The 14,233-nt window shown below is 44.1% G+C and overlaps 1 protein-coding gene across 3 annotated transcripts in view; it reads right to left on the reverse strand.

The window, feature by feature from the left end:
- Positions 1-14,233, reverse strand: part of nhej1 (nonhomologous end-joining factor 1) — a 23,106-nt gene continuing 8,873 nt past the window's right edge. For all 3 annotated transcript variants that reach the window (XM_041978856.1, XM_041978853.1, XM_041978854.1), the window contains 3 exons: positions 1,593-1,770; positions 351-433; positions 1-213 (listed from right to left, as the gene is read on the reverse strand). In XM_041978856.1, coding sequence (XP_041834790.1) covers positions 142-213; positions 351-433; positions 1,593-1,770 — 333 coding nt within the window. In that variant the 3' untranslated portion in view covers positions 1-141. The remainder of the gene's footprint in view (positions 214-350; positions 434-1,592; positions 1,771-14,233) is intronic.

The raw sequence follows: 14,233 nt of genomic DNA on the forward strand, positions 1-14,233 counted from the left end.
AAAAGTCATTCAGAGCTTTAATTAACATACAACAGATAAAACCAGTTAAATTCCACTGAGTCATGTAGTAAAAATGTCCTTCAGGAGATAAAAGTAAAATAAAAAGTGGTTATAAATCAGGACGTGTCCTACTGCTGAGGCTCATCTGAACAGGCCCACTTTCTTCTTCTTTGGTTTGGCGGACGGTCGCTCTGCAGGGCTGGACTTGATGGGCTGTGGGAGAAAACACATTTCACTTTCTCCACATTAAATCTGCCTGAAGTGAAACTCTCAGACCAGGGTCAGACCCTGAAGGCTGGATTTAAACAACATGGTCACGTGATAAAATCTGCACGAGTCAGAACTTCTACCTGCTGTGTTGTTGGTCTGGATGTTTCCGCCCGCCCGTTCTGGTTCCTGTCATCTGCTGGGTCGGAGTCGACAGGGCCGACGTCTGATCAACAGACCACCAAAAACAAACGGGAAGAGGTTTGTTACACCAATGAGCCTTTTTCTACATCAGGAGAGTTTGAATTATTAGTTTTTACCAATAAACACGGGCTGAATTTATCTGATGATGCTTTACGCCATCACAAAAGAAAATCGCACATTTTTTTCATACAATCCACAGTTTTGTGCTTTTAAATAATAGTTTAAAGATCATTAATCCACATATAAGCACGGTCTCTTCTGCAGGTAGGATGTAAAATAAGGGATTTTTCTATTAGAACGTCACGAAAATCTCAAAATAGTTTAAACAGAGAATTTCTATGATAATATACACAAGATAAAGTTTTTATGTATTTCTAAACACAGGTACAGCTGGTAAACACAGAGCTGTCAGACTCTGTGGAGGTCTGGGACCGACGTGTTTCCGGTCTTTAAGGACATGCTGGACTGAGCCCAGACCAGATGTAAAGTCAAAGATGAGCCAAAGATTTTGGTTTTCAAATATAAAAAAAATATTATAGAAGACTGTAGACCAGGGGTGTCTGTCACACCCGCACCAGTCCCTGTCACATCCTGCCCAGCTAAACTCCCCAGTAATCACTCCCGATGGCCCGAACCTGTTCCAGCCTCCTGATTAACCTGTTTCCCATTCACTCACCCTGCAATATAAACCCCACCTCCACGCTCACTCCCTGTCTGACCTTAACGTTGCTACATGCTTGGACTACTCCTCTAGCCCTTCCTGCTCCGTTGGCTTCCGGATGTCCTGTCAACTCCACCGTTTATCTACCAATATGAAGACCATTTCTCTGTTCATTGTCTGCTCAATAAAGTCTGGTGAATCCTTATCTGTCTCCGAGGGGTCCATGCGTAACAGAATGAGCTTGCCCTGCGCCGACTCTGCGAGACCTACGTGCATTATTATTATGTCTTTTCTATATATTTGTCTCCTTCACCCTGTCTTCATCTGTCCCTCCTGTCAGGTTCAGTGTTAATATTTAATACAGCAATAAATAAATGCTAAAGTTTTATAAATCTGAATGATCCTAATGACCTGATGAGGTTGGACTGCATTACTGAGAAAAGCAACACAGATGCAGGAGCTTCCTGAATTTTCTTTCATTAGTCTCCAAGCTGATGAAGATGAAGAAAAACTAGCTCACCAGAGGATGAGACGATGGCTGGTTCTCTGGCGGAGTCCTGGTCTTCCCCAACGCTCAGCTCCTCGGACAGTTTACGTTTAGGTGCAGTCCTGTGAGCGACGGTGGCAGCATAAAGCTGCTGGAGGCCGGGGTTGAAACCCAGAGCGTCAGAGTGTTCAGACCACAGCAGAGGAAGAGTCTGACATGGGCAGGGGAAACATTGTGGGAACATGGCACCCATGATACAGATGAAGGTGGAAAAAAGGTTTTAGAGATAAACATAAAAGGACTGGTGTGTGAGACGGCAGAAGTACAGTCAAGACCTGTTTTTCATAGACTGACCCCAACTTTGATTTTTAGTCTTCTTAAAACTCAACTACTTTAAATAATTTCCAGATAGCTGAATGGTACAACAGTTTCAGAAAAGCTGGGTCTCTGTGTAAATATAAACAGAATTCAGTGATTTCCAAACCTCATCAGGTCATATTTTAATCCCAGTACGAGATAAAAAAGGTGGAACAGGAGCAACAAAAGGCTGGAAAAGTAACTGGTACAAAGCAGAAACACCTGAAGGAGCATTTGACAACTAATCAGGTTAACTGGCAACAGGTCAGTAACATGACTGGTATAAAAGGAGCATTTCAGAGAGGCAGAGTCTCTCAAATGGAAAGATGGACAGAAGTTCACCAATCTGAGACACACTGGATCTAAAACTGTGGAACAATTTCAGAAAAATATTCCTCAGACTTGAAGATCCACCATCTACAGTGTAGAATATCATCAGAGAATCAGGAGGAATCTCTGTGCGCTGGGGCCAGGGAAGGCCTTGCAGATTTCAGCAAGACGATGCTGAACCACATCCTGCATCCATCACAGCAGCATGGCTTCAAAGGAGAAGAGTCCGGCTGCTGAACTGGCCTGCCTGCAGTCCAGACCTTTCACCAGTACACAACATCTGGAGCATCATGGAAGCAGAAATCCAGCAACCACGGTCCAGAATTAGATCCAGATCTGAGACCTAAAATGAAGGTCTAAAATCTTTGACTTATTTTCATAAGAAAACATTCCATGAATTTCACCATGTTTAATATAATATTAACATGAGAAAACATGAGGTCTATAAGTATCAGGTGTGCTCAGATCTCCTGCTATAAAACCTGCAAAACCACCAACAACACATTTGAAGCATTTATTTTAGCTATGTTTCCTTTGGTAGGGGCAGTGACTAAAATGACAGACTGTGTGAAACGTATCAGACATATGAAAGGCAATAACTCCATTAAAACGGCGCTCCTGCTGCAGGGGTCACACCTCCGAAGAGTGAAGGAGGGCATACTGCTGCTGTGATAAGCCTCTAACAGAGCTGCATTACTGAGTCCAGGCGAAGCAGAAACAACTGCAGCAGCCCAACAGAGACGGCAGCAGGTCAGCTCCTGCAACATTATGCGAAGGCATGGCTGACATGTAGAAAAACACTCCCTATTCACTAAAACCCTCTTTCTCTCTCTCTCTCTCTCCAATAGAGGACAAACTCTCCAAATTAGCTCCTCAAATATTGACCAGGAGAAACTGGTGGTCTCCTGCTCACTAACAGGGTAGAGGGGCTCCTAAACACACTTTGGTCAGGTTTAGCATTGATTTATTTTTGTTATTTGTTTGTTTAAATATCGTAAAAATAAATGTATGCTCTAGTGAGGCTAGGTTCTGCTTTGGGCACAGAGAAACCAATGTGCTTGAGGGGGAAGAGAAAGCAGCAGAAAGCAGACCTTATTCTCTCTTTATTCACCCTTTTCTCCTCCTCCTTCCTTCTGGCTGCCAGCAGCTCACTTCACATTATTTGATGTGAAATGTTGAGCTCAATTTGTTGGATCTAGCTGCCCTGAAGCACTAAATCAATCTTACATCTGATAGTCTGAGAGCCTCCTCTTGTCCGCTCAGAGGCCTGCTGGTGCCACCAAGAGGACATGGTACCTAAACATCTATTCTATACTCAGAAACTTTCTTAATATGCATCTCTATATGGCAAAAATCTCTTTATATAGTAAACTATCAGTATTGTATAGTTGTATAGTGAAGACATGGCACTGGTGTTCACAGCTATGCTGATGATACGCAGCTTTACATCAGCATGTCGCCTGATGGCCTGGAGCCAGTTAACATCCTTTTAAACTGTTTTTTTTTTTTAAAACCTGTATTTATTGTTTTTATTTATACAAACATCAAGCACTGTGAACATCTTGAACATGGCAGAGATTAAATCAATACTAAACAAATACTGTAAATGAAAAGAAACTAAATAAACCTGCATTCTGAGTCACAGTTGTGCTGAAAATATTAAATAGAAACAAGTTAAATAACAATTAAAGCTTAGTTAAAAATTATAATAATAATAAAAAAATAAACCTGTACATTTACATTCACACAGTAAATGAACCTTTTAAACTGTATTTTAAGTCATGGACGGTAGATAATTTCTTAAAGCTTAACCAGGACAAGACTGACATTTTAATCATCCATCTTGAAGACGAGAGATAATTTTACCCAAAATACTTCATTTTTAATCTTCTCGGTGTGGGAGAAACCTGTTTTCATCTCTGAGCTGGATTTTATTCCACACATTAGAAATGTCTGAGACTGGATTTTACATCTTCAAAACTCCGCCAGTCGTCCATCCTTCTCTCTGCCAGCATGGAGGTGCTGATGCTTTTATTTCTAGTGGATTAGATTACTGTAATGCCCTGCTCTCTGGTCTTCCCAAAAAAGTCTTTTTCTAACCTACAACTTCCAGAACTCAGCAGCACGAGTTCTGACGAGAACCAGAGGGCAGGAACACATCACACCAGGTTTAAAACGCTACATTGGCCCCCCGTGCATTTCAGGATTGATTTTAAGCTTCTTTTAATCGTTTATAGATGTCTTAATGGCCTGGGACCTTTGTATTTATCTGACCTGCTTTTAAATTATGAACCCTCGCAGACCCTGGTACCGGCCTCTTAGTTGTTACGAGAGTAAGGACCAAAACCTACAGCGAGGCCTCGTTCCACCACTACGGTCCTGGCCTGTGGAACATCCTACCAGAGAGCCCAGGGCTGCATAGACTGTTTTAAAAAAGAGGCTCAAAACGTTTTTAGCTTAGCTTTTAACTGAATCTTTATTGTAGTTTTTTTATTTGTGTTTTAGTCTTTTATTTTATTTTGTCCCATTTTAGTACATTATTTTATGTCTTTAACTTTGGCTTGTTAGACTTTTGTTTTTAATTTTTAATATGTTTAACTCCAGCGTTTTCCTCATGGGGACCCATCACACCGGAGGCTCTGCCTGCTCGCTCTACAGGGGTGCTGTTGCAGCGACCCCCCCCGGTCTGGATGGCTGGGGGTCCTGCGCTGCAGCCCTGTGGCTGTGGCAGAGGCCCCAGCCTGCCGAGGTCAGGGTGGTTCCTGTGGTGGCGCTCACTGTGGTCATGGGTGGGCTGGCTCCTGGTGTGGATGGATCTCCAAAATATCTAACTTGTACTCTGTGTGTGTGTGTGTGTGTGTGTGTGTCTGTGTGAAAGAGAAACTAGAATATTTTGAAAATGCTGTTATTCTTTGGTGTGTGCAGTCCTTTTTTATTATATAAAATAGTTTTTATTATTTAAAGCGCCCCAGACTTACTTCTTACTTCCTACCACTCACTTCTTTCAGAGCATTTAGGAGAATCCAAAAGTGTTCCCAGGCCAGCCGAGAGAAGTAGTCCCTCCAGCATCCCGGAGTTCTCCCGAGGAAGGCGCCCAGGAGGCATACTATACCTGACGCACTTCCTCTGGATTTGGAGGAGCAGCAGTTCTACTCTGATCCCCTCCTGGATGACCAAGCTTCTCATCCTATCACTAAGTGAGAGTCCAGACCTTCAATCATTAGGCCACCAAATCCAGACCCCTCAACACCTCAGCTGAAGCTAGAAAATCTGTCCATAAAAGTTATGAACATAATTGGTAACAAAAGACTGCCTTGGGAGTACAACCCTCACTGGAAACTAATCTGGACCAAGCTCTGGCACTGGTCGTACAGGGACAGCCCTTACCAGGGGTCACAATAAGTATCCCCACACCTGCTCAGTGTCTCTCACCAGGGGCAATTCCAGAGTGAAAGAGTCCAACCGCTATCAAGTAGACTGGTTTCCAGAACCCAAGCAGTGCAGTGCTCCACCATATCTAGCTGGAACCAGTGTTTTCGTCAATGATGACCCTCCTTACCGAAGGAAGGTTGTTGTTGCTCTTTGCTTTTTTGGAGTAATTGATTCCACAGTTAGAACTTTATCTGTACAATACATCACCCTAAGTAGGTCAGAAAGTATCTGCTGTTGGTTGGAAACCTTCTAAGTCTAAAACCATTCCTTTTAATTTTCTAATTATTGATGAAAATAACCAAACAACAAGCTCACAATGTGTTGCTATGTGTTGAATTTATAGATCAGCTATTTTCTTGTGTGACATGTTTGTATGATGAAGTCGGGCATCAATTCATGAAAAAAGCTGAAATATAGAAATTAAAGGTTTCTGTCCAACAGCAGGTAAGTAAAACACGGCAGCATTTCACCCCTGTTGATGGAAAGTCTCAGCTAAAGCTTTCAGTCTGGTAAAGGATCTGGTTATTATGTAAAAGCATCAAGGTAAACTTGTTTTATGAATTACTTGTTTAACCTGTCAACCTTGGTTCCATTTTTTAATACGTATTATTAACCTAAATTAATTAGTTAAAAACTAATACTTTTTTTATTTGACTAAAACTAGACTAAAACCTTTTTGAGTTTTTGTCAACTAAAACTATTAAACTTAGAAATGACTAAAATGTGACTAAAACTAATAAAATTTTCATCATGAAGACTAAAACTAAGATGCTGCCAAAAACAACACTGGCTGGAACCTGGTGCACCATGTTGGCCTCCTTCCTCACCAAAAAGGTGACGTTTCACGTCCCTAAAACCAGCTTCTGTAGCCCAGGATCGGACTACTAATGGTTCTTGCCTATGGCCACCAGTTGCACTGCACCAACGTCCTTGGCCCCCCCCACAGGTAGTGAGGCCATGGAGGAGGTACTGCTTACGTGCAGTTAAATGGCTAGTAGCCTCCAAGATGTTCAGTAGTTGAACTACAGCAGTGGTTTAACCACAGAACTGTGTTAAATCCAATCTGATATCATCATTTTGAGCACATAGACGATTCTAAGACTTCAGAGTTTTCTGTCTCTTTCTTTCCACCAGTCATCGTCTAGCCCGAGTTCGGTCCTGAGATCTACAATCCTGCAACGTTGATATGCATCCCTTCTCCAAAAACACCTGAATCAAATGCATGTCTCATTACCAGCCTCTGCAGAGCTAGATGACATGGATGAAGGAGTTGCGGGGTAGTAGATTTCGAAGACAGAACTTGGGCCCACGTGGTCTAAGTCATTAACCGTTACATGGTGCATCTGGTACACCCGGACACTTGCTAAAACAATTTGCCATTTCAGGCCTCTCAGACGTGTAAAAGCGACACATCAGATTTTATGTGCAGCTCGGTAAAGTATTCCTCTTAGATCATCATTAACTCGTCAAAATAGAAATGAAAGCTGCTTCATGTAGCTTCCTCCTCAGAGGGCTTCCACACCATACCCTCCTGTCTGTGTTTCAGGAACGGAGGACGAGCCAAGGTGTGAACAATGATGAGAGGGTTGTTAGCTGATGCCGACCAGAAACCAAACACCAGACAAGGAGTAAAAAGGCAATTACTGCAGGTCAATAACCTCTCGCCCCTTTCGTCACGCTGACCGGTGCTCTGGAAAGTTCCTCCCTGCTCCTATAACAGAACAAAGTCCACCAACAACAAACAAGGAAGAGAGCTCACCTGGTGACCACACCTCCAGCCCCCAGCTCACGGCTCACATCATGTGGGGGACGAGAGGACGGGCGGGGGGGCTGGCAGCATGTTGATGTTTCTCTATTATTAGCAGGTACACAGCTCTGATTTTAGATGCTGCTGCTGCTGCATGTGAAGCTGGGGGGGGGGGGCTCTGGTGCCGGGGAGTCTCACACTCATCCTCCTCATCCTCACTTCATGTTTACTCTCCCTCACTTTCTGTCAACGTGACCTCGGCTTACCGTCCCCAATCAGAAAACAGTGCACCTCATTTTCTAATGAACACTTGTGAGGGTGGAACATCTGAACGGCGAGTGAAGATATGTATCCTCAGACAGAACAACGATGGAAACATCAATCAGATAACTAATAACCCAAAACCCGTGGGTCAGGCCTCTGGAGCTAAGTTCCCTACTGAGTCTTTTTTTTGTTGCAGGTGTTAATTTTAAACTAAACATTTTCTTAAAGTGTCCTTAAGGCACCCTGATTGATCCTTGGCCCTATCAGAGTATGTCAAGACCTTTTGAAACATAAGGAATCAGCTTTGGTCTGTCAGTGACACACCTCACTTTAATGAGCCGATAGTAAATAATCTCTAAAATTAGATGTTTGCAGGTTTTTTCAATGCATTGGCGTAATATGTTTAATAAAACACACTGGTAGGGATAGAGCTTCTAACTCTAGAACTAATGCCCAAAATCTTTGTCAAAAAAATTACAATGGCTTGGTGGAGGTCTGTGCTATCTGAGTGCTTCTAGTTCTTCTTATTATTTAAGACTTTAAAGGTCCCTACATCATTAAAACCAGACGTCTCTTTCAGGGAAGGCCTTGCAGATTTCAGCAAGACAATGCTGAACATCACCCTGGAACTACTTTCCCAAATTTCTCTGAGGACTCTCCAAAGGGATTAATAAAGTATTTCTATTCTATTCTAATATATATATATATTATACTACATATGAATATTTACTCATTACTTCCTGAATGCAGCATCAAACAGATTGTGAAGGACAGTGTGGACTCTAGCAGTGCTTGTCTCTAACCCCGCCCCCCTCCACACTGCAGCAATGACAGTGATTTAACACAACCAGACAACAATGTCATGATGGGACACATGTATGGTATGTAGTTAACACAAAGGGGGGGGGTCGGTTGATCAGGGTTTTAAATAAATCCCAGGATCTTCTCTGCTTTGGCGTCATCCACACCTCGGCTTCATTTACCTTTCACCTGCTCTGAGTGACCATTCGCTGTTGTCACGTCTCCCTTCAGGCTGATGACACAGAAAGCTGCTAATCTGGGCCTGAAGCCCCCGTACCTGGCTAATGTTAGCAGCATTGTGTAGACTCCAACGCTGCAGAGGCCGCCGTCCACAACCCAACATGCTCACGTGCTCCCATGTTTTCTGTTGCTGCTAGTATGTTGCTCGCTGTGTCTTCACCATGCTCGCCCTGTCCAGACTGGGACTCGGCTCAGAGGCCAGCAGATGAAGAAGGGGAGCAGCCGGCCGCAGAGGGCCTAATTACAGATCTGGACCAGGAGACAACCCTGTGGAAACTGTGTGCGGCTGACACAAGAAAGGAAAAAGGATGATCTATAATATTAAAGGAAGATGTTGCTTTCCTCCTGACATAAAGTAGAAGAATCCTTGCTGCACTTAAGTCTAATAATGACTTTATAAAATGTTAAAAACCTGCTCCGGCCCTAAAGATGCTGGGTTAACAAGTGTTTTTTTCGGCTTTTGTGCCTGATTTTGTGGCACATGTAGAGGAGGTACAGTTTTGTATAAAGGCCTACATTTCTTTATATTTCTCTTGATGCAGCCAGAGTTTGTTATAACCTTCTAAAGTGGTCTTGATCAATAGTTTTCTTGCTTTCTGAAGGTCTTTCAGAGTTTTTCTTTGGACAGTTTCTGCTTTTCCCTCATTTCCAGTCCAGTCCTGGTGCATGACCTTTTTCTGGGGGATCATTTGGGCTGCTAAGCTAACATTGTGGCTAACATATTTTGTTAAGGCTAAAGCGAACTATTTTTGGACAAATGTAGTGGCTGATATCACTTTGTAAAAGCTAATATAGTTACTAACTTTACTTGTTTGAAATTAGCAGATAATACTAACATAGCATCTCATGTTATCTTGTTTATGCTAATGTTGCAGCTAAACCTGAAGCTAATCTAGCAGCTGATACTGTTATGCTAATGAAGCAGCTACCATGTTTAGGCTAACATAGCAGCAAATGCTAACTTGTTTAAAGTAATGTTTTCTTCTTAAACTCATCTAAATGTTAAAACTGTCTTGTGTTGACAAACAATGCAGTTCATATGTTATTTGTGCTAACATTAAAATATTTTAGCTAGCATTACATGAAAATTAAATGAAAAATACTTTATTAATCCCAGAGGGAAACTGTAACTGTAGCATAGCCGCTACAGTCATACAATTTAATATTATCTCCAGACTAGCATATATAACTTCATATATTATGCTAAAATAACAGATTTAGTGATGTTTTAATGCTAAAATAGAAGCAACAGATTGACCTTGTTCAGGCTAATTTATCTTTTTCAGGCTAAAATAGCTGCTGAAATGATCTATAGCGACTAATGCAGGGCTACTCAGTTCAGCCCTACGAGAGCTGCCATCCAGCAGGTTTTCCATGTATTCCTGCTTTAACACACCTGACTCAAATCCACCAGTCATTGTGCAGAACTTGATTGGCTGTTAGATCCATTATTTTAGAATTAGGTGTGCTGAAACAGGAATACAATGAAAAGCTGCTGGACCGCGGCTCTCGTAGGACTGACCTGAGTAACCCTGGAGTAGTGACGTATTAGGCTAAAACGATCATGTTAAGGCTAATATGAGTCAAAAATGTGTTTTTTTTAATATAACTGACAGATTAATCATTCAGGTAGAAAAAAAGGCCTCAAGAAGCCGTCCTTAAGGAAGTGAAACTGGGAGAAAAGGTTGAGGTATGGCACATGATACAAGAACTGGACTGAAGATCAGTGGGAACAAGGCTGATGGAGGGATGGATCCTCCCCAGAACCCGGACTTCAATGGGTCTAATGGAGGGACTGATCCTCTCAAGAACCTGGACCTCTACATTACTGAAGCAGTGTGGGATCCTCTGGACAGAGAATGGAACAAAAGGCTGAACTAGACATACTGGATTTATGGGTTCTTCTTTCAGGGTGCTAAATCTGGGCCAGTATTTAGAGGGACCATGCATCATTCGCTTTGGGTTGCGTCATGATTTACAGCCATAAAAACCTAATCTTGCCATGATGAGTGCTGCACAGTTAATTGAACTCTCTTCATTCATGTTTCCACCTTTCCTATCAGTGTACTCTCTTTTCATTTTTCATTCAGGAGAAAAGAGGGATTTCACCACCTTCTCAGCCTGCTGGAAGTCAACAAGATTCCCAGCTGTCACATTAACAACCTGCCGCAGGACATTTTGGTCTTTGTGTCTGGCGTCACTTTCACTGACAGCAGGACTTATGTGGATTTTAACCCCCAGTAAATCAAACGCCACCTGACAGACTTCAGCAGATCCTCAGAGTCACTGCACTTAAACGCCAACATGATTCCTGCATCAAGCCTTGCTTGCACTGGGAATCCAGCCACAAACCAAACGGATGACCATTTTCACAGGCTGAGATATTTGTGCAACAAAAAAGCCCTCCAAACCCCGCGTTCAAGAAGAAGCCCATATCAACAGCCCTCCTTCCAGCCTCGCCTACTTCCCACATCGGCCCTGAATTCCTCAGGTATGTGAGATAAAGAGCCGATCGCTGCTGTTGATGGTCAATGATTTACTGAGGAAGGAGGGAGACAAGAGGTTTGCCCACCTCCCTTCTTCCACTTCTGCTACGCCTGGAAACGGCTTCTACTTCCACAACTTTTTCATCCCTCTTAAGGTGTCACGTTAACATAAAAAGAGAAAGTTAAATTACATTTTGATGAGTGAAAGTTTCCACTTCAGCCGAGGTGGATTTGACCCCACAGAGGTGGGAAGGGTTCGATATGTGCAGTAGCTTTGATGGTTTCATGTCTTCTGCTCGTTTAAACTGTAGCATGACAATGCCTCAAACCCAGCAGTACCGGTCTGAGGCAGGATCAGATCTGGTCCATGAACACAGTAAAAACAGCGGTTACAGACGGACGTCTCTGCTCTTCACCTGCTGTCTTTCTGTCCCTTTGCTGAAACTCCCGTTCCAGAGGTGGGAAGAGCCCGAAAACATCTGCTTTCAGCATCCAGAAAGCTCATTTTGCTGGAACATTCTTCCATCGTAACCCACAGCTACGCAGCTAGCTTCTGTTCGTGGTGTGTAACTCCATGTTTCTGAGCTGGATTTAAAGCGTCCGCCGTCAGTCAGGCAGGTGGAGGCTGCAGGTGGAGGCTCGGTGGTCGTTCGTTTGCAGAATTTTCATTCAGAGGTGAGACACAAAGAGCAAGCCTTGCTTTGGTTTTCCTTTAAAATGAAAAACTAAATGAGAATATGAGGCTGTTTTTCTTGTAAATGTTGGGAGGAAAAGCTTGAAATTGGCTTGATTTTGGTTTTATAGTAAACTGCTAGAATATGAAAACAACTCGTTTTGCTGTACTCTCAGACAGGAAGTGGCGGTCAACATGGGCGAATCACAGAGGAGCTCTGTGGTGGGCGGGACTTGCCAGGTCAACACGTTCGGATCATCAGAGGGTTTCCAACTGCATTTCTAGGAATTTTTATTACTCAGAATTTATTAACCTGGGTAAAATAATTCCTGGTAATCTGCATGGTTTGCATTTTCACCACAAAGTTCTGGAAAATGTCTGAAGCCACTTGTTGGTATGGAGGTCGGATTCATGTCAGCTTCTTTAATCTGGTTCCAGTTTCTTTAGCTTTTCCTGAACGTGTTCCTGCGTGTGTCCGGTTGGTCGGCTTTTCTGCCTCCGTTACTCGGTAAATATGATACCGGATCTCGTTACACTCTAAAGGACGTTTCAGGTGTGAGCGGAGTTCTTTAGCTCACGGCTCAGCCCCCCAAGAGTTCCTGGGAATCTGAGAAGTCCTGCCCCTTGTCTAGCCGCTGTGTTCAGGGGACGTTTTGGACCCAGGTAATGTCCCAGGTAAATGAAATGTGGTGGAAAAGAGGCCGTAGGATGAAGCTGGATGTTAGCTAAGCATGTAACTGATGGTACGATGTGGAAATACGGTGCAACAGGTTTGTATTTAGAGATTTTATCCTTTGTTCAGCAAACTTTAAAACTAAAATCAGGCTATGTTTTACATGTTTGTTTATTCCATTATAAGAGATAAAAAAAAAGTCTCAAATTTCATTTTCTTTTAAATAAAAGTGAAATAAATTATTTTGTTTGTGTGTTTTACGACTTGTCTCTGAACAGAAAACCCAATGACCAGGCGAGTGTGGAGGATGGCTGCTGTCGGCTACTGTCGGCTGCTGTCGGCAGGTGTTGGCTACTGTCGGCTGCTGTCGGCAGGTGTCGGCTGCTGTCGGCTGCCGTCGGCTACTGTCGGCATGTGTCGGCATGTGTCAGCTGCCGTCGGCAGGTGTCGGCTGCTGTCGGCATGTGTCGGCATGTGTCAGCTGCCGTCGGCTACTGTCGGCAGGTGTCGGCTGCTGTCGGCATGTGTCAGCTGCCGTCGGCTGCTGTCGGCATGTGTCAGCTGCCGTCGGCAGGTGTCGGCTGCTGTCGGCTGCCGTCGGCAGGTGTCGGCTGCTGTCGGCAGGTGTCGGCTGCTGTCGGCTGCCGTCGGCTACTGTCGGCATGTGTCGGCATGTGTCAGCTGCCGTCGGCAGGTGTCGGCTGCTGTCGGCATGTGTCGGCATGTGTCAGCTGCCGTCGGCTACTGTCGGCATGTGTCAGCTGCCGTCGGCAGGTGTCGGCTGCTGTCGGCATGTGTCGGCATGTGTCAGCTGCCGTCGGCTACTGTCGGCATGTGTCGGCTACTGTCGGCAGGTGTCGGCTGCTGTCGGCATGTGTCAGCTGCCGTCGGCTACTGTCGGCATGTGTCGGCTACTGTCGGCATGTGTCGGTAGGTGTCGGCTGCTGTCAGCATGTGTCGGCAGGTGTCGGCTGCTGTCGGCATGTGTCGGCTACTGTCAGCATGTGTCGGCTGCTGTCGGCAGGTGTCGGCTGCTGTCAGCTGCTGTCGGCTGCTGTCGGCAGGTGTCGGCTGCTGTCGGCATGTGTCGGCTACTGTCGGCATGTGTCGGCTGCTGGCGAATCGTAGCAGATTCTGGCCACTTCTACCTGCACCAAGGTCCATCCTGCTCAGCTGGCTCACGGTTGGCGCTTGTGTGCAGGATTGAATCGTTTTATTTATCAGACATTTAATATCGAGTTTTGTGTTGTTTATAGCTGTTCTCCTGAGCTGTTATGTGTTTTATCCTCTATCTGTGATAGAAATAGTTACCAGACGGCTCCAGTGGGGGCGTGTACAGTTATTAAGCTGCTTCCCATCTCAGTCAATATATGTTGAATAAACTGAGTTAATCCAGTTAAAAAAAAAAAAAAAAAGGGGATGTTACTGGCTTTAAACTCGACTGGTTGAGCCTACAGCTTCTCCATGCAGCTGCTGCAGGTTCAATTCCTGGCCTGGAGTTCTTTGCTCCATTTAACAGTGTGTTATTTAAACTGCTGAACTTTCGGGTGCGTATTCTGGGTTTGATTCTTCAGCATTCATTAAACTGATCATACGTCTTCATTCAGCCACATTCAGCTGCTTTCAGCTGTTCTGGCTTGTGGGTTCAAACATTTCCTGCCTGTTCTTACC

Source organism: Melanotaenia boesemani, chromosome 24, assembly GCF_017639745.1.
Source record: "Melanotaenia boesemani isolate fMelBoe1 chromosome 24, fMelBoe1.pri, whole genome shotgun sequence".
In the NCBI taxonomy this organism is placed as follows: Eukaryota; Metazoa; Chordata; class Actinopteri; order Atheriniformes; family Melanotaeniidae; genus Melanotaenia; species Melanotaenia boesemani.